The sequence below is a fragment of the Macaca fascicularis genome, chromosome 9 (assembly GCF_037993035.2).
Source record: "Macaca fascicularis isolate 582-1 chromosome 9, T2T-MFA8v1.1".
NCBI classification, from domain to species: Eukaryota; Metazoa; Chordata; class Mammalia; order Primates; family Cercopithecidae; genus Macaca; species Macaca fascicularis.
In genome coordinates this window covers 15,782,111-15,808,509 of record NC_088383.1, presented here as the reverse complement: position 1 = coordinate 15,808,509, position 26,399 = coordinate 15,782,111, and the positions used below count along the sequence as shown (strand labels likewise).

Below are 26,399 nucleotides of genomic sequence, written 5' to 3'. Positions count from 1 at the left end.
AAATGTATAGGAAAATAACGAAATACAGCCTTTCGAAGTGATTTTAACTTCTCGTTTTTACATATTTAATCATTTTCTACGATGAGCATCTCACTACCTTGATATAAGGAATAAAAGGCCCTACCCAACCCTATCACCTGGAAGAGCATCCAGGCCCTTTAAGGCGTAGTCTATCTAGGATTATGCCTTCAGGCCCTTTAAGATACAGCCTCCCGTCCTAACCGACCCCAAGCACTCATTGCCTCTCCTGTATGTTTTCAGAGCCCTCCAAGGAGCGGCCTTCGCTACTCACTGGTCATTCCTGAATCCCTTTTTGGCTCCTTTTCCTCAGTCCAGCCTGGGTTCCTCAGGGAAGGGACTGTAGCCCTGGGACTGCATTTCTCATCCGCCCTCTCCCTATGTGACTGCCCCGATTCCCATGGATTTAAATTGCATCTTGACACAAGATTCCTAACTTTTTGTCTCCAACCCCGGCCTCTGCCCTGAATTCCAGGCTAGAATATCCACAGTGCCTAATGGACATATGCCCTTAGGTGTTGCACAAACATCTCCAATTGAACATATCCAGAAAAATACACTTCTGGACCTTAGTCCAGGCCATCATTGCTCGACTGAAGTCCTACAACAGCTGAACTGTTTTCACTTCCACCACTGCTCCCATTCAATCCATTTTCTAGGCAGCTGAAAAAATGACCCTAAAATATAAAGAGGAACAGGCCTTTCCCCCCGCTTTAAGTACTTCCCAGCACATTCAGAATAAAACTCAACCCTCCAGTGATTGGAATCCTGTCTCTAACCTCACTTTGTGCCACTCCCCTTTACTCATTATTCTCCAGGCCTTTCCTCGGCCCCACTCACCCAGAAATCTTTTACTGTGCATCTCCTATGTGCCAGGCACCTGATAGGTGCTGGGAATATAGCAGCGGATGAGAAAGACAAAAGACCCAGTCCTCAGGGAGCTGACTTCCCAGTGAGAGGAGCAGCGGATAAAGCAAATCACTGAAGGCAGCTGTAAATTACTTTCCGGTTCAGAGGACAGGCTCCTTCCCCTCCTTACATGGCTACCTTCAGATCACTTGGGTCTCAGCTTAAACGCCACCTATTGACAGAGGCCTCGCATGTTACCTAATTCTTTAGCCCTACTTGGAATCCTTAAAAAGCACTTATCAAAATTTGCAATTATCTTGTCTAGTTTTTGTTCTTTGGTCTTGATTAGTTTCAGTAAAAACTTACGTAATGAATGTATGGCACCATTTTGTAAATTCAGTGTTTCCTTTGTTTCTCGTCTTGAATCTCATCCATTCCAGCGCATAGATGAGGTCCTGTCTGTCCAACGTTCAGCACCGTGTTTACTATCTAGAGCAGGAATTCTCCAGGTATGGTAATGGGGACCCCAAGACCCTTCAGAGGGTTCATGAGCACAGAACTATTTTCAGACCAACATGTTCCCTGCCTGCCTTGGCTCATGAGTACACAGTGGAATTTTCCAGAGGTTACACAATTTGAATATTGCAACACGTTGAACGAAGAAGCAGATACCAGAACATAGCTATCTTCTATTAAGCCAGACATTAAAGAGACTTGAAAAAATACAAAATACTGCTTTTGGCTAGGCAGAGTGGCTCGCACGTATAATGTTAGCACTTTGGGAGGCTGAGGCAGGAGAACTGCTTGAGACTAGCCAGGGCAACCCTAATAAAAAATTAGCTGGGCGTGTTGGCACGTGCCTGTGGTCCCAGCTACTCAGGAAGCTGAGATGGGAGGATCGCTTGAGCCCAGGAGTTTGAGGCTGTAGTAAGCTATGATCAAACCACTACATTCCAGGCTGGGCAACGGAGCAAGACCCTGTCTCAAGACAAAAAACAAAAAATAAAACCCCAGATATCACCCTTGCCACTAAATTTTTGTCTTAGAAAAGTTATTTCTCATAAAAATGTTATTCATATTAACTTTTATGTTACTTAGAAATAATTTTTAAAATTGGTTTTAATTTCCATATGGTAACTACTTATATAGTTATATAATTACATTTTATGTATATGTAACAAGCAAAAACTCTTTGGGTTCTCCAAATGTTATTTTTAAGACTGTAAAGGGGTCCTGGGACTGAAATATTTGAGGGTCTTGGTAAATCCTGGCTATAAATGGAGAGAGAAATAAAAAGCCACTGAGAGACACACACCAGAGTCCTCAAGGGAAAAGTAGAGAGTCATGACCCTTTCCCAGTATTTTTTTCACAAAAACCACATGATTTCTGGAGTGTCTCCTCTTCTACTGAAATAAACGTTCTCTTCTGAGAGGCAAAGAATCGTAGAATGAACACTAGATTAAGAATGTGAATTTAAATGAAATAATGCATGTAATGTGCTTAGAATAGTAAGCAATCAAGAAAAATTAAGTTTACAAAATAAGCATCTGAATGTTAGTTCGAAATCCACCATTTATTTACTGTGAGACCTTGGATAACTTACTTAACTGCTCTCAATCTATTATCTGGAAAACAGAAATAACACATGCCATATTACTCTCTACACAGTACAACTATTCATGGAATTGTGATGAGATCAAAATTTTAAAATGAGATAATGAATTCAAGCAAATAACAGTATTATATTATATGGTCACTCATCATTTTAGATATCGTGATTTTTCTCATAGAACTTTTATGCTCTGGTACTTTTAAGAATTCTTATACATATAAAAGCTTTCAGTTTGTGATGAATATTTTGTGGCCTCCTGTTAAGGACTGAACATTTGCATCTCTGAAAAATTCCAGTGTTGAAATCCTCACCCCCAAGGTGATGGTATTGGGAGGCAGGGCCTTTGGGAGGTGATTAGATCATGAAGGTGGAGCCTGCATGCATGGGATTAGCACCCTTACAAAAGGGACCCTTCAGAGCTCTCTCGCCCTCTATCCTTCCTCTATCCTTCGTGTGAGGTTATAAAGATAGCTGGCAACCCAAAAGGGAGCCCTCATCAAAACCCAGCCACGCTTCCAGCCTGGTCCAGCACCTGATCTGACTTCCAGCCTCCAGAACTGTAATACATTTCTGATGTTTACAAGCCACCCCCAGACTATGGTACTTTATTATAGCAGTCCAAACTAAGACACGTTCTGAGACTTTCACATCAGGTATTTCTTCCTATTTTTATATTTGGCTCTGTTCTTCAGACAATGTCAGATGTAAATAGGCAAAACTATAATTTGACATAACCTTTTGGTGGTAAAAGTGTTTAAGTTTAAATATGTATATATTTACTATCTGGCCTTTTATATAAAAAATTTGACCCCTGAAGTAGATTATTGAAACTTCTAACATAAAATGACTTCTTCAAAAATTTTCTTCCATATTTATGTAATACTTCACTTACTTGACTTCCCCACATTATTTAAATATATACATATTTAAATTTCATGAAATATATTTGCATTTCATGAATATATTTAAATTTCATGTATCTTATGTACTTCCTAATTATCTTTGCTATGACATACATATGATGTAACAAAGATAACTGGGAAGTACATGAAAAGATTATCAAGGTACTCACCAAAAATTTTTACAGTTACTATTCTGGATGGTAGAATAAACAATGTTTTATATTTTTTTCTTTTGGAATTTGAATTTTATATTGACTATGTATCATTCTTATAAACAGAAAAAAATTAAAGCTATTTTCACCTTGAAAAATAAAAAAAAAAAACTAGAAAAATTTGTTGGCAAATCTTTCAAAAATTCACAAGGAAAAAGCTTGTCACCTGAGGGTACGAGAAAATGTGGAAGAATTTCATTAGGCAGTAGAGGACTTATTGATGACAATTTCAAATTGGGTAAGTCTAGGGGAAAACAACCAAACAAACATGCAAAGCTGACCAATAAGGTCAGCAGTGCTATTCCTTTCCTTCCTTATGTTTCTAAACAAACCATAAAATATACAAAAGATGTACTCACTGGCCATTGTCCTGTAGCATACAAAGATGACATTATTTTTTCTTCCATATAATTCATTTATTTGATAACCACTTATGAACACCCACTATGCTCATGTACTATTGTAGGGGCCGAGGCAAAATGGTGATTAAGACTCAGAGTCTCTGCTCTCACAAATGCTTAATAATCTAGTGGGGAAAGGAGCCAAGTAAGTAAAGGATTAAATAAATATGGAAGAAAACTTTAGAATAAGTTATTTTATTCTATAAGTTTCAATAATCTACTTCAGGTGTCAAATTTTTTATACAGAAGGCCAGACAGTAAATATTTTAAGCTTTGTGGGCCATACAGCCTTTGTGCAACTATTCATCTCTGCCACTGTAATGTGAAAACCGCCACAGCCAGCACATATACAATTAGAGTGTGACTGTGTTCTAATAAAATTTTATCTACGAAAACAGGGGTGAGATAGATCTGAATCACTGGACATAGTTTGGCATCCCAGATCTATTTTAAAAGCTAACAATAACCACAAAATAAGATCCTAAAACAGTTTTTCAAAGCATAATTGAAAGCATGTAGACTTAGCAGTAAAACTAGTTCAGTTGGTGTTTTCCTATGTTCTGAAGCCACTGAATTGCTTATACCAAAATCACTTTTATTTCAAATTTTCTATAACTTTGGAAAAAGATCCTAAGAAATAACTACTAACTTAGGACAAAGAGTACACCTTTAAAGCTGCTTCTGTATTTAAAGACTCTGTGGACTTAAAATCATATCTGAATTCTCTTCATAGTTCTGTCAATAATTTGATGTAAAATAATGATGAAAAAATTTAAGTTTTGTTTCTGGATCTTTAAAAACTTTTAGAAGAGTACTACCAACTAACTCCATAGCAGCCAACATGAATAAGTTTTCATTGGAACCCACTGAGGATCTCAGGGCTCTAGTGAATATTCTCTGGTAGACAGAATGTGGCTAGCCTTCTCTTCAAACTAAAGAGGTTTTTTTTCTCTCTCTTTTTCTCTTTTTTCTCTCTTTTTGAGATGGAGTCTCACTCTGTCGCCCAGGCTGGAGTGCAGTGGCATGATTTTGGCTCACTGCAACCCCTGACTCCTGGGTTCAAGGGATTCAGCCTCCGGAGTTGCTGGGACTACAGGCGCACACCACCACACCCAAATAATTTTTTGTATTTTTAGTAGAGATGGGGTTTCACCACATTGGCCAGGCTGGTCTGGAACTCCTGGCCTCAAGTGATCCACCTGTCTCTGCCTCCCAAAGTGTTGGAATTACAGGTGTGAGCCACCGTGCCCTGCCCTAAAGAGATCTTTTAATTTCAAAAGAAAAACATGTTTGTTAGAGGAAAGAAATAAACTAAACAAAACTGTAAAAAGTAAAAGCCCCTCTCCTAGTTGTTGAGTTTATCAGTTTACTTAAAAAATGGCTGTGGCTTATGCCTGTAATCCCAGCACTTTGGGGGGCTAAGGCGGGAGGATCACTTGAGACCAGCAGTTTGAGACCATCCTGGGCAACATAGCAAGACCCATCTCTCCAAAAAAACAAAACAGAACAAAAAAAAATTTGCCAGGTGTGATGGTGCACATCTGTAGTCCCGGCCACATGGGAGGCTAAGGCAAGAAGACTGCTTGAGCCCAGCAGTTCGAGGCTGCTGTGAGATATGATCCCACAACTGCACTTGAGCCTGGGTGACAGCGCAAAATCCTGTCTCTAAAAACAAAAACAAACAAAAAAAGGCATCTTACTTTGTATATGGTCCTGCAAGTTTTTTCAATTAATGTCAATGACTTTTAATTGTTTTCTTGGTTATCTAACAAGAACCAATAGAAGATCTTTTAAAATTAAATGTCATAGAAAATTCTTTCAACCAACTCAGTTTAATTCTAAGCAGCTTCATGATAAAAAAAAACTTCCATATATTTCCCAGTAATAAGAGGTTATTGTACATCAAAAACAAAGAAGGGTTGCAACACTTACTGATATATTGTAGTTTAATAAAACATAGTTTATACAGTTCATTGAAAAAGTATTTTAATACAAACGCCACTTATATGCAAAACCAAATGTTGATATTCTTGTTTATAAAAATTCTTGATTTCTCTAGAACACTAAGATGCTACCTCAATAGAGATTGCCTCACATTTTCCAGTTTCTTGATCTGTGCATGTCACATGTAAAGATCCATCCCTAAACAGACAAAAAAATAAAGAACATTTCATAAGCTCATGTTATAAAAACAAAGTCTGTAACAAGTTACTTGAGGGCTTTCAGTAAACAAGGGTTAATTTTAATTTTCAAAAGAAGGGTATTAATGTAAAGAATACACACAATCTCACTGTCTGTAAATTTAGTAAGTATCATATGTTATATTTAGCTAGTTATTCTTAGGAACTTCCTTCCAGACCACTAAGATCATGGTTATATTTCTTGAAAACCCATGATGACAAACACCTTAGGTTTAAGACTTTATATAAGCTCCAGATGCAGCATGCTATTTTCAAGACTAGGTCAAGGCAAACTCACCCTGATGAATTCTATATTCTTGCTATGTATCGTTTATGGAGTAAGTTGTCTTTTAAGTTTAATTTGGAAAGGATTTACTTGTAATACATAGTAGTATGGATAGCTTGTGGTTAGGAAAATGGCAATAGCTGAATTTAATTCGTAAATTATTTTTCTTAGAAAAATTTTGCATTTAAATTTTCTAAATTTCTTAGAAAATTTAGCAATAAAGAAACAAACTTACCCTTTCACAGGGCAAATAGTAACAGTTATATAAACTTTAGAAAATTATACTAGAAATTGGTAAATTACATCTCAACTGAGCACACATCAGTTTCTTAGGTTGATGATAGCCAAATAAAGAATTCCTAAAATATTCAAGATGGAAATGACTTTTCTTTGTAAAATATAGTAATTTTGGGGGCAAAAAATGTAATTCACTGATAAAAACCTCTGTAGGTTTTTAATGTTTTTTCTAGAATGACAGTGAAAAAATCAATAAAATCAAAAAATAGTCAAGTATCAAATTGAATTTTCTTAACAACAGAAGTTTAATTTTTTTACCTTTTCATAGTAAGAACAGCTAATATATCACGTAATCCATTTTCTTTTTTATCTAAATCCTGGAGTACAACCTGTTTATGCAAAAACAATATGAAGAGAATTCAGCATTTTGACATAAATGAACTGATGTATCAATTATTGCAATGGACCAAAGCTTATTTACCACTGAAACAAACCTTTTTAAAATAGGGCAGTTTTCAATTCTCCTACCACTGAATCAGAATTCAGAGAATAGGAGTGAAGCTTTGTTAAGCTGAAATGTCTCCCCCAGAAGGAGGGCCCATAAGATAACTAATGCATTTGTCCCTTCTAAATGTCATGTCCTAGATTAAAATGATTTTTTCTAAGATGTACTATTAGTCTCAGAAAATAAAGGCTACTTTTCTTTTTTGGTAAGTAAGCCATTCCCAGTAACATGCAAATTATAATTTGGCAACCTTTCTATATATACTTTAAAAAAAAAATCAAGCATTTTAAATACACTTGGAAAACCACCTACTTAAAAACATGGCAAACTCTTTTGTACAACTAAGATTATATCTGTAAGTAAGAGATGGTAATGAATTTACTATAAAATTCCTCAGTTTCCTAAAGAATAGTATATCAAGAAACCAGATATGGAATTCTGCAGTGACTTTAGGCTTAGCCAAGCTCAAGTTTAATAACCTAAGTTATACTAAGTACCTTGTTTTACTCATTTGTAAAATAACGTTAGAACAGATGGGAACTCTGAAAGATTCTCTTCCAAATTCAGTGTTACGTGGCTAACTCTCCTCCTGGCATCTTTAAGTTAGGATATAGTAGCAGCAGCTGTGGAGTCTCAGAGAGGATGTGAAGAAAAAGGTAATGGAAGTGTGAGAGAAGAGCGAAGGAAATACTAGGACTGCCATCTGAGTTCAAAAACCTGGTGCATGGGAAGGTTCTTAGACACACACAAACCAATTCATGTGGAAGTGCTTTTCAAACTTTACCAATAGATTCCAAGTTGGTAAGTCTGAGGTGCAGCCCAGGCATGTTATGCATGTGTGTGTTTTCATTACTCTTTTGTTGGAATTAGAAAATAAATATGTGGCCAGGCATAGTGGCTCATGCCTGTAATCCCAGCAGTTTGGGAGGCTAAGGCAGGCAGATCACCTTAGGTCAGGAGTTCGAAACCAGCCTGGTCAACATAGTGAAACTGTCTCTACTAAAAACACAAATATTAGCCAGGCGTGGTGGTGCATGCCTGTAGTCCCAGCTACTCAGAAGGCTGACTGAGGCAGGAGAATCAGTTGAACCCATGGGGTGGAGGTTGCAGTGAGCTGAAATCATGTCACTGCACTTTGGCCTGGGTGACAGAGCAAGCTGCCGTCTCAAAAAAAAAAAATTAAATATGTGAACTAAAGATATGTATCTCTTTACACACACACACACACACGATACCTCATCACTAATAAACACCCTGTCTTCTCAAAAAAGCTAGGCATTCTGGACTTCTCTGAATGTGCATATATTTTTTAAAAAACAATACTGCTTTGGGAGGCCGAGGCGGGCGAATCACGAGGCCAGGAGATTGAGACCATCCTGGCTAACACGGTAAAACCCCATCTCTACTAAGAATACAAAAAATTAGCCAGGCGTGGTGGTGGGTGCCTGTAGTCCCGGCGACTCGGGAGGCTGAGGCAGGAGAATGGTGTGAACCTGGAAGGTGGAGCTTGCAATAAGAATGAGCCGAGATGGTGCCACTGCACTCCAGCCTGGGCAACAGAGCGAGATTCTGTCTCAAAAAAAAAAAAAAAGTACATTCTTTTTTGTTACCTATATTTAATTTGTACTATAAAAGTAATTCATGCTCATGTCCTGTGCTGTTTGTAAAAAATTCAGTATAAAGTGTCAGAAGTCAAAAAAACCCTCTTGGTACCTACAAACTTATTTACCTACTGTGAAGTTTCTGGAATATGGTTTAAGTACCTATATATATTTTCTGTATAAATGCATGGATATCTGAAAATGCACCCCTACTCAAACACCACCTCCTCACACACACTCATGCTCCCAGACTTTTTTTTTTGTTGTTTTTTTTGTTTTGAGACGGAGTCTCGCTGTGTCTCCCAGGCTGGAGTGCAGTGGCGTGATCTCGGCTCACTGCAAGCTCCGCCTCCCGGGTTCACGCCATTCTCCCGCCTCAGCCTCCCAAGTAGCTGAGACTACAGGCGCCCGCCACCACGCCCGGCTAGTTTTTTGTATTTTTAGTAGAGACGGGGTTTCACCATGTTAGCCAGGATAGTCTCGATCTCCTGACCTCGTGATCCACCCGCCTCGGCCTCCCAAAGTGCTGGGATTACAGGCTTGAGCCACCGCGCCCGGCCCAGACTTTTTATTTAGATACAAATGGCATTGTAATACAAATACTGTGCTGCAGTCTATGTGTGTGTGTGTGTGTGTGTGTGTGTGTGTGTTTTAATGCAACTGCATTTCTCAGACATGTTTCTAAGTAAATAACATGGCTCTACCTCACTCTTCGTAAAGCATACAGAGGGTCATATAGTATGAGATAGGCACATGGTATTTTAAAAAAGCAAACCTATCTTGTCTCAGAGGCAGCATGGCACAATCGGAAGAGCATGTCATGGGCTCAGAAATGAAACCAACTTGAGGAGAAACCCTAGCTTGACCAAGAAAATAAAGGTTATTTGCTATCACAGGCCAACTTCTTAATCATCTATAAAATGCATACAATAATGTGCATTTAGCATGAACCAAAAAATAAAATTCTCCCCTTCCACTTACCTAACTACCAAGGGAGGCCAAGAGCACAACAAAGAAGCAGTCTAAATACCCAGAACTCTTTCAAATTAAAATTGCCTATTTCTTCCCTCTTTCAAAAATGAGTATACACAAGTTCATTTTCAGAAATGAGCCTTCATAAAATCCTTCATAAAAATGTATTTGGTGTCCTTTATATATATACATTTTGTATTAAGATACTGAACTGAAATCTAATCCAGAAAGCAAAGTTGAACAGTTTAATGTGTCTAACTTTATGTATTTACCTGTGCAAACTTGGTTTCCTCTTTGGCAGAGTTCTTCCCGTCAGACTCATAGAGTTCAAGGCACACTGAAGATATGCTTCCAGGAGCTTGCAATGTGTGTTGTCTTCGAGCTGGCAAAGGAGTCCCTGATGGAAACAGCACTGTGAATCTACTGGCTCCTGATTCGTCCACACCCTAGTTAGCAGGAAACAAGGTGCATACTCTTTGGTATTTATCTTTACAATTGAAAAAAAATCTTCCCATTATAAATGAGATATATATTCCTTATTGATAATCAGGACACTAGGCAAAGAGAAGAAAATAGAAATAATCCTAAATCCCACTCCACTGTATTTAAAAATATATTGAAACATACCTCTATCTATATTAACTTATGATTAATATTATACCTAACTTTTATTTTTCTAAAAAACTAACAGGTTAGAGAAATATTAACTAAAAGAATATAAGACATTCCTTAAAAGTAGGATTATAAACCTAAATTTAAAACCTCTGCCAGTATACAGGGTTTTATTGTAACATCATGCTATGTATAAAAACTTACGGCAATTAATTTACTATTTTTAAGGAAAGTATAGAAAAGCTAAACATACTTCAACTAGTATAGAAAAGCTAAACATACCTTAACTAAAATATCTCTGGCTGAACACTCTATCATAAGAGAGTCTTCCACCAACAGGTTTTCTTTCCCAATAAGAATTCCTGCTTCTATAGCTGCACCAATAGGGATCACTTCATCAGGAGGGATAGAATTGAGAAGCTCAACAGCTGGGAAAAGATCTTTAATCAGTTGCTGTAGCTTTGGGATTCGAGAAGACCCTCCGCAAAGGACAACCTAGAGAATAAAAATAATTTTCAGTTGTTTACTTTTAGAAGAATGCAGTGTCTCAAAATTAAGTGTAATAGACTGAGTCATCTTCATCGTGTGTCAAGATAAAATACAAAAAAAGCCTATATATTAACATGTTATATTTAACCTATAAATACATAAACATATATATTTAATGTATTATAGATATTTAACATATTCTTTAGTCACAACAAAATTTAAAATGAGGAAATCTCACCATTACAAAATACAGTAGAACTACATATGTGGTTCATAATACTGTGCAAAAGAGGCTTAACCACAAAGTCACTTGAATAGAAAATATATCAATATTTTGTACTAAGGTTTTTTTTTTTTAAAGTTTGAATCTTAAAGAATTTTTGTGACAAATATTGCTATTCTCTCTTAGTGAAAACTGTGCCATAAACTTCTTTGCCTTTACCATAGAAGAATGTTAAGTTTCTTGAGGAAAAAGAGCTGTTTTATACAACTGCATTTTAAATGGCTGATACCATTGATAAAATCTTTTGCCTGAAGAACTTCATATAAAATTGCTTCTTTAAATTGTAAATCCCTTAAGTTGCTCATTGATTCATCCACTGAACACTTATGATTCCACGGGCATTCAGAGTATTGGATTAATATATAACCTAAGAAGGGAAATCAACAGCCACTTCCTATTTCACAGTCTTTATGGATGATCTCACTGCTCACTGAGGCAGAGGACCAACTGATGAAAGCTAGGCCTCTTTCACATTCAGTATGAAGTAATGAGGGATACCCTATGCATCTCCAGGTGTGAGCATGAGGAACATTAGCTGAAGGAATTTTTTTTTTTTTAAAGTAGGTTTTCCTTGGCAAAGATCTTGAAAAGATCAGTTTGGAGTAAGTAAAAAGAGCAATCTTCTCTAAATTTTATGATCCCAGGTAAATACCAGGAGAACAAAAATGCAGAATATGCCTTTTCAAATATCTCATATTCAACATCAAAAAAGCTTTATTAATAAATAGTAAGTGGTGCTATGCAAAAAACAAAGAAAACAAACAAAACAACCAACCTTGGAAAATATTGACTTTTTATTTATTTATTTTTTTTTTTTGGAGACAGAGTCTTGCCTTGTCACCCGGGCTGGAGTTGCAGTGGTACAGTCATAGCTCACTGCAGCCTCACATTCCTGGGCTCCAGCGATGCTCCAGTGATCCTCCTGCTTCAGTCTCCCCAGCAGCTGGGACTATAGGGATGTGCCACCACACCCAGCCAACTTTTTTTGGGAAATCCAAGATACAGGTACCAGCAATGTAGACCATTCTGAGGTCTCTTTTCGTGGCTTGTAGGTGGCCACCATCCCACCGTGTCCTCACACGACCTCTTTTTTGGTACACTTTGGTGGGAGGGGGAGGGAGGGCGGTCAGAGCCAGCTTTCTTCTCATGACAACAATAATTCTATCGGATCAGGGCCCACCCCTGTAACTCCAATTAACCTTCATTACTTCCTGAGATGTCTCATTTCTAAGGCCTTCTAAGTAAGTTCAAGCCCTGAGTCAAAATAGATTAAACTCCCTATTTCTTTGAATGCATCTCAGGAGTTGTTAAAGAGGGTAAGAGTGAGAGAGGCAGAAAGGCAAAAAAGAAGAGGAGCGGGGAGAAGCAGCAGACACAGCTGCCTCTGCTTATAATGTCACAACCTTAGAAGAGGTTATTAAGAGCAAGTCATGCTCTGTGGACACAAGAAGGGAGGTGGAAAGAAGAAACATCAGAAAAGGACTAAGCCAGGGTTAGGGGGCAGGATTGTTATACTCAGTTTATGATAGACACCTTGTTCAGATGATGCCTGAGAATCATATGCCTCTGATTCCCCATAGAGACGACTTGGGACCTACTGATAATCAGTGGTCCTGAAGAGGCCACTGACAGCTTCTCACCCAGAGATGAGAGGATGAGATGGAGCCAAGCAGCTAAGGCACTCCTTTAAACCAGTGCCACTAAAAACTAGGACTGCTCCCCTTTTCAGTGTTTATGTTAAAAGGGGTCAGTTCGTTCAGACGATATAGGTCAGGTAGAGAAGCCTGAAATGGTCCATCTAACCTTTCATGCTCAGTTAGCATAAATAATATAAAAATTATAAATTATTGCAGAAAAATAAAAAAAGAATACCTCCTCATAACCAAGTAAGGTATATCCCAAGTATACAATGATAGTTCCATATTAGGAAATTATTTATTCATTATATAGCTTTAAGATAAATATTAAAAAAAACCCATAAGATCATCGCACTGGTGTCCAAAAACACACATGTAAAAATACAACACCCACTTCATATTAAAATTCCTTTAAAAATAGAAAAGGCCAAGTGCAGTGGTTCATACCTGTAATCCCAGCACTTTGGGAGGCCGAGGTGGGCGGATCTCTTGAGCCTAGGAGTTCAAGACTAGCCTGGGCAACATGGTGAAACTCCATCTCCACAAAAAATACAAAAATTACCCAAGTGGGTGTGGTGGCATGTGCCTGTGGTCCCAGCTACTTGGGAGGCTGAGGTGGGAGGATCACCTGAGCCTGGGAGTTTGAGGCTGCAGTGAGCCGTGATTGTGCCACTACACTCCAGCCTGGATGACAGATGACAGAGTGAGAACCTCTCAAGAAAGAAAGAAAGAAAGAAAGAAAGAAAGGAAAGAAGGCCGGGCACAGAGGCTCACGCCTGTAATCCCAGTACTTTGGGAGGCCGAGGCGGGAGGATCACGAGGTCAGGAGATCGAGACCATCCTGGCTAACACAGTGAAACCTCATCTCTACTAAAAATACAAAAAAATTAGCCAGGAGTGGTGATGGGAGTCTGTAGTCCCAGCTACTCGGGAGGCTGAGGCAGGAGAATGTTGTGAACCCGGGAGGCGGAGCTTGCAGTGAGCCAAGATGGCGCCACTGCACTCCAGCCTGGGCGACAGAGCAAGACTCCGTCTCAAAAAAAAAAGAGAGCTTTCTCAATATGATAAAATATATTTATTGGGGCCACATCCGGTGGCTCATGCCTGTAATCCCAGCACTTTGGGAGGCCAAGGCAGGCGGATCACGAGGTCAGGAGATCGAAACCACCCTGGCTAACACGGTGAAACCCCGTCTCTACTAAAAATACAAAAAAGTTGGCTGGGCGTGGTGGTGGGTGCCTGTAGTCCCAGCTGCTGCGGAGGCTGAGGCAGAAGAATGGCATGAACCCAGGAAGTGGAGCTTGCAGTGAGCCGAGATCGCCCCCCTGCACTCAAACCTGGGTGACAGAGCAAGACTCTGTCTCAAAAAAGAAAAAAAAAAAAATCTAGTTCTTTTTCTTTTCTCTGTCGCCAGGCTGGAGTGCAGTGGTGCAACCTCTGCTCACTGCAACTTCCGCCTCCCGGGTTCAAGCAATTCTCCTGGCTCAGCCTCCCAAGTAGTTGAGACTACAGGCATGCACCACCACGCCCAGCTAATTTGTGTATTTTTAGTAGAGACGGGGTTTCACCATGTTGGCCAGGATGGTCTCGATCTCTTGACCTCGTGATCCACCCGCCTTGGCCTCCCAATGCGCTGGGGTTACAGGCGTGATCCACGGACCCCAGCCGATAAAATCTATTTCAAACCAATTACCAGTAATCAATGTTTGTTGGTAACAGTCTAATAGTATTCCCCTAGTAAAATCAACAAAAGAAGGAAGTCCAGCATTCACAAAAATATTTACGTTCTGGCCAGGCATAGTGGCTCATGCCTGTAATCCTAGCACTCCGGGAGGCTGAGATGGGTGGACTGCTTGAGCCCAGGAGTTTGAGACCAACCTGGACAACATACAGAGGGTTGTCCCTCTGTATGGTTAAGGTTGAGGCTTAACCTCAACCTGGACAACATACAGAGACCCTGTCTCTAAAAAAATATATCAAATAGGCACACATCTGTAGTCCCGGCTACTCAGGAGGCTGAGGCAGGAGGGTGGCTTGAGCCTGGGAGATGGGGGTTGCAGTGATGTGACACTGAGCCACAGCATTCCAGCCTGGGCTTCTGTTTGTTTTATATTTGATTGCTATAATCAGAACTTACTTTTTTTTTTGGACAGAGTCTCAAACAAAAGGGACACATATTAGAGAAATGTCTTCCCACTTACAGATATATCTTCTCCCAGCACCCCCAGCCACCCCATTTTCCTGTTGCTCTTGTAACACAACTTGAGAGTTGTCTACACTTGTTTCCAACACCTCACCATTCATCCAATATTAAACCCGCTCCAGTAAGGCATTTCTCTCCACAGCTCCCCTACAATTGCTCCGACCAGCCATTCAACATTGCCAAGTCCAAGGGTCAATCCTCAAGAAGGTTAAGCCTCAACCTGCTAGACCTCCAGCATCACAGGGCAGTTGCTCTCTCCCTTCCTTAAGGACATGTTTTTGCCTGTCTTCCTGGTTCTCTTCCTTCTCACTGGCTGGTCGGGAATCCCCTATGCCAGATGCCCTTCTGGCTTGCAATTGTCCCAAGATCCCGTCCTGGGATCTCTTCTCTATTGTGGCTGTGCTTCCCCCGTGGGTACACTTGTCCAGTTTCACAGCTTTAAAGAGCACATGTGTGAACAAATGTGTCTCTAGCCCAGACCCCTCTCCCCAAATCCAGACCCCTACATCGATCTACAGTGAACTCTTCACACTGAGGCCTCAATGCTGCTTCTGGGAATATGGGCCCTAGCTTCCTTGCCAAGTTCACCTCTGTCCACCGTCTCCCTGGCTCACTCAATTTGGCCCGTGTTACCCTCCCTGCTGCTCCTCAGGCATCACTCACACTTATACCTGCTGTTCCTCTGCCTGGGACACTGGTAGATATTCACATGGCTTGTTCTATGACTTCACTTCATTCAGGACTCTGATCAAAAGCCACCTCCTCAGAGGGGGCTCTGACCTGAAAAATCACCCTCTGTCACTAGCTAGGCCCTTATCCTGCTTAATTTTCTTCATAATATTTATCACAACTGGGCATTACTTTATCTGATTCATATTACCTGTATGTCCTCACTATATTGTTCATTCTATGAAGGCAAAGACTTTGCCATAGTTACTACTGTATCCCAGGTGTCTAGAATCTGCCTAGCGTAGAATAGGTGTGCTCAATAATTATTTGTGGGTTAATCAGTAAAATAAGTTTGAATGTATGCCTAGGAAATTCAGAAGAATCCATTAAAAATCAATAATTAAAAGAGTTTACAAAGTGACAAAATGTAAGGTAAATAAGCAAAATCACCAGGTACCTTGTTTATCAGCAAAAACAAATTAGAAAACTAAAGTATTAAAAAATGTCATTCACAAGAGCAATAATCCCATAACACTCAGCAATAATTTAATAGTAAATATTAAGAAAACAAGGAAGTGTTAAAGAAGATTTAAATAGACACCAACTTTGTGACTAGGAAACTAAATATTCTAAGTTATTACATCATCCCAAGTTATTTTATAAACAATGCAACTATGTCAAAATAACAATGAGACTTTATGTAAGTTGAAAAAAATAATTCTGAAGCTCTCTGAGAAAAGAACTGTAAACAAAGAGAACTTTAAAATTACAATGTTAACAATTAAGGTTTACATCTACTCAGAAAGTAAATTGCTTTTTGGTGAGCAATTTGATAACAAATACTAAAAGTCTTAAAATCTAGGATTTACTCCTGAATTTTATCCTAAAGAAATTGAGGACATCCACTGAGTTACAAAGACTGTTGTATAACATACACATCCAACATACAGAATGGGTGTTATGAAGGATGGTACATCAATGCAATGAAATACTATGAAGCTATTAAAATTGCAGCTATAGAACCCAGGAGCTTGGTTAAAACACAGGGATTAACCACATTCATTTATCTAAGCTCCCTTTCACAAAAGCCCACTACGCTGACAACAAAGGGATTTAAGAAGGTATAAAGACAGAAAGGCAAAATAAATGGAAGAGAAATCTTGAGTTTGAGATTTCAACAAATTTTGGAAGCTAGCAAGAGGTAACTCAGATGAAGTTTGAGATAACTGAAAAAAGGCAGGGTAGTATGACGCATAGGATTCCAGGTACCAAACACCACAGAAAGCGAGGGTGAAGCACAGAAGTGAAAACACAAGGGCTGGAAAACACACATGTGGAGTGGCTGCACCCGCCTCCACCGCCAGCTGCTCCCCTCACCTAAATAGGTGGCCACCTGCACCTTCTCCCACATCAGGGAGGGAGGTCGTCAACACACAGTGATAGAACTTAAGATACAAAGATACAGCACAAACCGGGGTGGGGCATGGTGCTGAAAACAAGAGGGAAGAAGGGAAAAGTCTGCACATTCAAGAGTAGGAACCCTGAAGCTCTCCGCTCTCAGACCAGAAACCTGTCCCCCTCAAGCAAAAGATAAGAGAATTTCTTCCAAAAAAAGCCAAACTCTCCTCATACTAGACCCCCAGGTACTAAAATGAGAAGGCAATGGTCACAAGCATGAAGAGCACGGGTGATGCAGACAGGCAGCCTGAGTTCCGGTCCTTGCCTCACCATGTAAGTGCCAGCCTCATGACTGCGGGGCATATTACTTCACCTCTCTGGAAACCTCTTAGTTTCCTCATCTGAAAATGGAGATAAAAGCACCTACCTCCTGGAGCTTGTGTGAGGATTAAATGTTCTAATACATGTAAATCCCTATCATTCACTCCCCATTCCCTGTAAGAGGATTACCCATCCGACTCACTCCCACAACTTGGTAGGTGGGGTATATCTCTCTGCCCCACTGTCATACCCACTGTGACACTGAATGTGTACGCACTGACATGCACCTATCTAATCTGAGGCCCAGGCAGCTGCTCCTGTGGTCTGGGTCCTAGAATAGGAAGTGGAAAAGAGCCCCAGCAGTAGACCTGCAGCCCCCTGCAGCTGCCCACCTGTAACCTAAGTGTTGCAGAAAACCGCTGAGCGTTGAGGGTTGTTTTCTCACTGTACCAAGGTCAACACACTAACAAGACAATTTCATATTATTAAGTTCTCAAAAGCCTGTGTCTTAGAAACATCTGGAGGGGGAATCTCTAACAACATTTTCAAACCTAAAACTACTCCGCCTCAACTCAAGCGACTGAGAATTGGACTATGAGGTGATAATGAAATGATGGGGCTTCATGACCAATTGAGTAAGAAAGGGAACTGATGCTTATTTGTCACGATATGCAACAGGCTGTGCCACAGACATTTCATTTAACCCTTGTAGCAACCCTATAGAGTAAGTTATACTTACAATACTTACTTGTAAGGTAAATATTATCACTTTCATAAGAAGAGAAAGTAAGGCTCAGGAAATGAAGAATTTTGCCCAGTCTAGAACTATTAGAACCATGAGGCTTCATGTTTAGGTGAGTCTGTCTCCAAGCCCTGCACCTTCCACCACTGTTTTACTAACATCATATGACTTGCCTCCCAGCCTTCAAACACCTGGCAAAATGCCTGCCACATTGTGTTAAAATATATAAATATATACACACACACACATATATATATACTTATTGAACTACACTACAAAAAATATTTATCACAACATAGTAGACATCAAAAAAACTAAAAACATAAAACTGTCAAACTATAGACAAGTTAAAAGAAAAGTATATTTCATATTTGCCATACATCCAAGCAAAGCAGCTGCAGGAAACAGAGTCAAAGATCAAGAGTAAGTCAAACACACTCCTCCCTAGCAGGACCAAAACTAAACAGCGAAGTAAATGCCTCAAAGAAAGATTGCTGTACATGATAGCTAATATTCCAATTATGTAAAGTATTTGCACAAGTTTAAAAAAAAAAGATTTAAATGATCAAATAGGCAAATAATATGAGATAAAAATTTACACCAAGGAGACACAAAATTAAATAAACATTTAAGAAAAATCCTCTGACCAGGCGCAGTGGCTCACACCTGTAATCCCAGCACTTTGGGAGGCCAAGGCGGGTGGATCACGAGGTGAGGAGATCGAGACCATCCTGGATAACACGGTGAAACCCCATCTCTACTAAAAATACAAAAAATTAGCCGGGCATGGTGGCTGGCGCCTGCAATCCCAGCTACTCGGGAGGCTGAGGCAGGAGAATGGCATGAACCCAGGAGGTGGAGCTTGCAGTAAGCAGATATCACACCACTGCACTCCAGCCTGGGCGACAGAGTGAGACTCCGTTTCAAAAAAAAAAAAAAAAGAAAAAGAAAAAAGAAAATACTCTAGTAGCCAATGAAATATAAAGTGAAAAGATCTTTTTTCAACAGTCAATTGGAAATTTATCTTTAAATGCTATAACTCAGTGTCGACAAGGCTATAGTAAAATGTATACTGTTATATATTGCTGATGGGAATATTAGTTAATTCAATTCTTTTGGAAAGTAACTTGAGGTAAAAATAGTCTTAAGCTATTTTTATTCTTGACCTAGTATTTTACTTTGGGAATCTACTCTAAGGAATAATCCTAAATATGATAAATGCCTCTGTATAAAGACAGGCATCATTCTCTTACAGGGGAGGAAAAAACCCAAACCCAGGTGTCTACAACAGGACCACAGTGAAAAATTTACAGTGCGTTTCCTTTTTTCGGACATTAGCAATCTATTCCAAATTGTGTTTATAAAGACTATAGTAATGTGGGGGGGGGGGGGATTGGTTATATTATATAAATTAGGCAAAATTCAAAACTGTACATACAGAATTAGAACTGTTATTTAAAAAATTCACAAAACTATAGCTAGCAAACACACCTATGCATAGAAGTTACATGAGTTAGAAATACAGCTGCCTTTTGGTATTTTCTGAATTTTCTTACATGAATACTTCTTTAATAATGAAAATTTTAAAAATCATATAATTTTATTTTTATTTTATTTTTGAGATGGGGTCTTGCTCTGTCCCCAGGCTGGGGTGCAGTGGTAGGAATCACGGCTCACTGCAGCCTTGACCCCTGAGCCCAAGTGATCTTCTCACCTCAGCCTCCCAAGAAGCTGAGACCACAGACGCCCACCACCATGCCCAGCTAATTTTTTTTTTTTGTAGAGACAGGGTCTCACTATGAAACAGCCAAGGCTAGTCTTGAACTCTTGGGCTTAAGCAGTTCTCCCTCCTTGGCCTCCCAAAGTGTTGGCATTACAGGCTTGAGCCACTGCACCTGGCTCATTTTAAATGGATAAAAAGAGTATGTTCAATGAAGAGAAATAATTTTGGGAAAAAAAGAAAATACTAAACATTTGAATTTTTTAGAAAGTCTAAAAATATGTTCCTAAGCAAGGAGCGGGAAGCAGCCTGGTATACTAGTTATGAGTAGACACAGGAACGATACTGGGTTACATCTTGGCTCTACTACTTACCATGTGATCTTCAGGAAGCCACTTAATCTCTGTACCTTGGTGCCTTCACTTACAAAACTAGGATAAATAATAGTGCTTACCTTGGGGATAAATGATAATGCCTACCTCAGAGTTATTGTGAGTATTCAACAAGTTAATATGTGTAGAACTCTTGGAAACAGTGCCTGGCACATAGTAAGTATTCAAATATCTCTCTATCTATGCTTACATATAAAAAATACACTGGAAAGGAATTATTCTGTTTTGCTAGGAAACTGAATATACAAAAATGAGTTCACCAGAGCCATTAATCAAAATTTCATCAATTTTTCCTTATTCATTAACACAATCTAATACTTAAATGCATAAACATATTCTTTCAGTACCAAGAGCTATTTCCTAAATTCCAAGTCTTAAACTATACCTAAAATAACTAAGAAAAATGTAAAAGCATTACCTTGTTGATATCATCTGCTGTAAATCCACTTTGATCTAAGAGTCCTCTGATTGCTTCTATACACTTATTAAAAAGTGGAGAACAAAGAAGTTCAAATCTTGCTCTGTACACACATACACACACACAGAGAGAAACACACAGACACAGAAACAAGAGAAAGACAAAACAGGGCTCAGTACAATCAAACAAATATCACTTTTCCTTTTCTTGTGAAGAGTAATGCCAAAACTTAATATGATAGTTCTCTGAATGACAGGTTTACCATCAGAATAAGGTATTAGGTAAGAGTGGTGCAATATCATGGAGAGAGGAGGGTCTAGGTCATTCACCTACATATGTATGAAGATAAAATCAAATTCAAGTGAAAGCCCATCTTGTTTATGGTCTACTTATAAGCTTCCAAAAAATAAAAAATCTAAAAACACATACCCAGCATATAGCATTCCCAACAATAAACCTATTGAACCTAATCAAACCATCATTTGAAAGTTTGTCATTTTTATATGTTAAAACTTTAAAAATTATTTCTAATGATTTTCCTTGACAGTTTGAGACTATGTTGTACATAAGTTTAGTCCCTCTGTACTCCCTGAGAAACTTGAATGCTGGCAGGTAACAAAGTTTTAAGAAAAATTTGTAGTCATGAAAAATGTACTCCCTAATCTTCATAAAGAACTTCTTAAATGCAGATGAATGGCTTAAAAATTAATGTTATCTCTCTATTAATATCTATAATCCTTATAGATAGTAAAGCATACTTTTATGGTTGAAATCTTTGTGACAAAGGAAAAATTTCCCTAATGAAAAATTATAAATTTCATTTCCTTCTTAATTACTGATTAGCAAAGCAAATATATACCGAGGACATGGACAAACTTAATCCTAAGGAATTCTGGAACTAGGAAAATACACATACTCTATCCAAAAAGAGATTCTAATTCAATGCAATGCCTTTTCTATCTTTTGAGTTGTAGCCTGAACTCTTTCTTCAAAGATCTGGAGCATAGCTGTCCAACAGACCTTTCTGCCAATCACTAGCCACATGACTACTGAACATTTGAACTGCAGCGAGTGCTACTGAGGAACTGCATTTTTAATGTTATCCTAATTAAGTTAAATTTAAGCAGCCACAGGTGGCTAGTGGCTCTCTTGTTGGGCAGTGCAGATCTAGAGTCTTCATGAAGGCCTGGGGAAAATGAAGAAGCTAAACTAAACAGATGAAAAGAGAATTTAACCAAATACAGTCAGTAGAATCCTAAAAAAAATAAGATCCTACAGACGTGGAAATTTTCACTATGCTTCCAAGTCACCTATTATGTTGTTGAGGGGTCTGAATAGGCTGTATCATTATTATTAGCAAATATGCAACACAAAGACTACAGCACTTCCTCCCTTTGTACTTTATCACTTGTAGGATCTAGGTTGAAGGTTCTAGGATGCCTTCACACACTCCTAATTGTAGCCATAAAATAACAGGGCAAGCAATCACAACTGATGTAATTACTCGGGTAACAGCTACTTAGTCTGACAAAAACTGGACCCCAAAAGTAAAGACATTATAGATGGTTGACAAATTTCAAACAAACAAAAACCCAAAGTAAGAAAATTATACCTAAACAAACATGTTCTTGGAATTTTTTTAAAAAGTTTTTTGAACTTCAGTTTTACCTGGACACATTGCAATCAAAATCTTGACCTTCATATAATGAGTCAAGAAAACAGTTGGCACTTCCCAAGGTTGACAAAGAATGTTTCGCTACTTCAGCACTGTTCATCAATTTCATCATGGCTCGCGCATTTCCTTTCACATCGTGTTTGAAGGATCTAAATTAAAAACATAGCCTTTGAGGTTTAAAATTACTGGGCCATTTACAATATTGTAACTAAAATTTGGATAATCCTTATTAAACAATAATAAATTAGTGAATCAGGCCAGGTGCGGTGGCTCACGCCTGTAATCCCAACTTTGGGAGGCTGAGGCGGGTAGATCACCCAAGGTCAGGAGTTCAAGATCAACCAGGGTCAACATGGCGAAACCTCATCTCTACTAAAAATACAAAATTAGCTGGGTGTGCATGCCTGTAATCCCAGCTACTTGGGAGGCTGAGGCAGAAGAATCGCTTGAACCTGGGAGGTAGAGATTGTAGTGAGCCAAGATTGCACCACTGTACTCTAACCTGGGCGACAAGAGCAAAACTCTGTCTCTAAATAAATAAATAAATAAAATAAATAATAAATTAGTGAAACAATATTTTATTCCAGATTTCAGTACTTCTCTTCGAATCCCTCTAAACTTTCCTAAAACACTCTGTGCAATTAAAGGGGTCACCTCAAGAAAAATGAAGTACCAATTTCCTTAATACTCTGAATTGCTATATTACATAACCATGAACTGCTGCATTATGTAATTGTAATAATAGGCTGTACTCTGAAGAAAGTAGAGTAGATACCACCCTTTCCCAGGTGAGGCACAGAGGTTAAAGGAGATTTATGTAACTGCGTCAAAGTCTCCTATTTTACCCTTTATAATCACAGCACAATCACTGTTTAATGGCATAAAATTATTTGTCAAGCATTAAAAAGAAAAAAAACCCTACAAGTCTTTCTTCACATAAATTTGACACATACAACAAAATATGTAAAATTACATTCCACCATCTCCAATATGAGTTCATTTTTAAAACTTCTTACTAAATAGTGATGAATGACTTTGTTTAAACAACATCTATTTTATAACAAAAAGCAATATAGATCTTTATCAAACAAGTGAGACATTATGACTTTTTCAAGACTTCTTCAACCAATTAGGTCAAACTGGCTAAAATACCATTTCAATTACTTTTTTTTTTTTTTTAGAGCAGCAATACCCAAAAAGTATAACCTTTACATATTTGACTTTTGTAACATCCAAAAGGGTTAGAATTTTGGAGTAATTATACTCAGTAACAAGGCTGAAATATTCCTAGCAGCAGATGAGTAATTAAGATAAATACTCTGTAAGACAATAACTTACTGGAATATGAAGATAATGTAATGGAATCTTCACCAGAGCCAAACTTTTAAAAACTGTTCAGAAGGCAATGAAGCCTCAGTGCCTATACACTCCTTTATCCAGACAGAAGAGCACCACGTGAAGAATTAAAATCCAAGTTCATGCAGTTCAGTATCTAATGGTCTCTTTACACTAAGTGAAAAATCCAAGCACACTGCACTAGGCAGCCTGGCCTCTGAATTGCCTGGACAGGACATTATAACTCTAGATATGAAAATATCCAGTTTCTAAGCAATGAAAAAAACTACATCCTGCTTTGCAGCAGGATAACTTAAAATAAATTAGGAAAAAAAATAAAATATCTGAAGGAAAACCTCAATCAGAAGGTATTATTCAGGCCATTAATACTCACCTCTGGAACTCAGAAGCTAGATACTGTGCTAAGGTTTCTGTGAAATGTGCACCACCGATGTTATCATCAGTGTTTGTTGAAAGAACCCGATATATTCCACTGTTAACTTCCATGACGCTGAGAGATAAGGATGTTCCTCCAAGCTTAAACACCAAAATATTGCTTCAAGAGAAGATAAAGTTATCAGGGAATAACATTTTAAAACTAAGTTGGATATCAGAAGTCACTTAGTTTAATCCCTTTAAATTACAAATGAAGAAACGGAAAATCTCAGATGAATAACTAAGTTGTCTACAGTCACTTATTGACAAATCAAGCCTAGATTCGAGACGTTCTGCATCCAAATCAAAGTTCTTTTTTACTTAGTCACGTAGATACAACTGTATTCTTCTGAGTAAGGAGTTCAAAACACGAACTTTTCAAAGTAAATCAAGAGATTTGTGATTATAGTGTATTTTAAGAGAACTGAACACAGAAATTCTATGTGTTAATATTATGCAAGTTACTACTGCAATTGCATGTTCTGTAGATATATTACATATGCAAAATTAGGAGCTAATTCCTGATTCCCCATGTATTAAAACTCATAATTTGATATTCTCACATTTATCTAAAAATAATTCCCTCATGGTGTACACATATTTATTTACTTAACTGGGAGATACGAATAATGAGGTGAAACAATTACGTAAAATTAACACGGCATCTGAATTAACTTCTCTAAAGTTGAACGACTATCTATTCTATTAAGACATATTGACAGCTATATTAGGGATAAGTATGTTCTAGTATTTCACCATTAAAAGAAGTCTCAAAACCTCATGTTAAATTTCCCATCTCCTGCCCTGTCAAATGTATATAACAGTATCTATTATTTGCAAACATGTCTAATAACTGGAATTGGCAGAAAAATCAGCAGTGTGGTAGCTTAAGTTAGAAACTGGCCAGGCCAGGCCGGGCGCGGTGGCTCAAGCCTGTAATCCCAGTACTTTGGGAGGCCGAGGCGGGTGGATCACGAAGTCAGGAGATCGAGACCATCCTGGCTAACATGGTGAAACCCCGTCTCTACTAAAAATACAAAAAACTAGCCGGGCGTGGTGGCGGGCGCCTGTAGTCCCAGCTACTCGGAGGCTGAGGCAGGAGAATGGCGTAAACCGGGGAGGCGGAGCTTGCAGTGAGCCGAGATCGCGCCACTGCACTCCAGCCTGGGTGACACAGCGAGACTCCATCTCAAAAAAAAAAAAAAAAAGAAACTGGCCAGGCCTAGAATTTTCAAATCTTCCCTCAAAAAAGGGACAAAATGAGGGCAATACGACAAGGGCATAAAAGCTCAATCTTCTCTCCCATTATGTTTTTCCTGTGCTTTCCTAGGACATCTTTCTCAACTACTTGAAAAACTCTAGGAAAGAGTCTGTTTTTCCATCCAGAAAAGTTGGGAACCACTGCATTACATAATAATCTTTACCGATATAATCGCTATAATCTAAAATGTTTTCTGCACTCAAAAAACTTAAAACTTCAAATATGACCTTTACCTTTTTCCATTAGGGGAGTCTTGTCCAATTCCATAAGCAAGAAGAGCTGCAGACGGTTCGTGGATTAATCGCAAAACATTAAATCCAGCAGCTCTAGCTGCTTCTCTGTGAACAATTTGCTTTCAATGAATTTAATTTATCACATGTTCAATTCTACATTTTTAGAAATGCTCTGCTAAAGATTCTATACAAAAGCTACTAAGATTTCATAAGTAGAACATGAAGGATAATGATCTTTAGAAGCAAGAATATAGAAAACAAATGAATGACTATAAGAGATCACTTTGTTTAAAATTGTAATCTGCAGAGCCCATATTCTTGACAAAGCAAGCAAAAAGCACATATACTGAGTAAGAGAAATAAAGCTCTCAAAAATGTCAATGTAAAAAAGTTCAAAAGACGAGAGTCTTTTGGGGCTCTCAGAGTCTAGGACAGGTGTCCTGTCTTCATGCTATCCAGAACTTCCCCATTCAAAGTACTTGCCACACTTTATCATAATTATCTTGTTAATTCTGTGACATCAGAAACCATGTCCTGTTTATCTCTATTTACTCAACCTTCAATACAGTGTGGCTTAAACAGTAATGAATACATATTTATTGAAAGAAAAAATGCCTATGAAAAAACTGTAGAAAGACAAATTTATAAAACACTTGAAATTTTCCAATTTCTTTAATCTAGTGTTCAGTTTTTAAAAGTAAATAAGGCAATTCTCTGCCTCAGAGGCAACTTCAACGCCCAGAACCTTGTATGAAACTCTATCCTGCATAGCAAAGGCATAAAAGCATACCAATACATTT

At 38.4% G+C, this 26,399-nt stretch overlaps 1 protein-coding gene across 2 annotated transcripts in view; it reads right to left on the bottom strand.

The window, feature by feature from the left end:
• Window positions 1–5,923: 5,923 nt before the first annotated feature.
• HSPA14 (heat shock protein family A (Hsp70) member 14) overlaps window positions 5,924–26,399 on the bottom strand; it is a 32,498-nt gene continuing 12,022 nt past the window's right edge. The window contains exons 7-14 of one of the 2 annotated variants that reach the window (XM_045399604.2): window positions 25,600–25,704; window positions 24,065–24,226; window positions 22,329–22,484; window positions 20,661–20,763; window positions 10,671–10,883; window positions 10,049–10,222; window positions 7,017–7,087; window positions 5,924–6,137 (exon numbers count right to left, since the gene is read on the bottom strand). In XM_045399604.2, the coding sequence (XP_045255539.2) occupies window positions 6,059–6,137; window positions 7,017–7,087; window positions 10,049–10,222; window positions 10,671–10,883; window positions 20,661–20,763; window positions 22,329–22,484; window positions 24,065–24,226; window positions 25,600–25,704 (1,063 nt within the window). In that variant the 3' untranslated portion in view covers window positions 5,924–6,058. The remainder of the gene's footprint in view (window positions 6,138–7,016; window positions 7,088–10,048; window positions 10,223–10,670; window positions 10,884–20,660; window positions 20,764–22,328; window positions 22,485–24,064; window positions 24,227–25,599; window positions 25,705–26,399) is intronic. The other variant, XM_045399605.2, reaches the window with a different exon arrangement.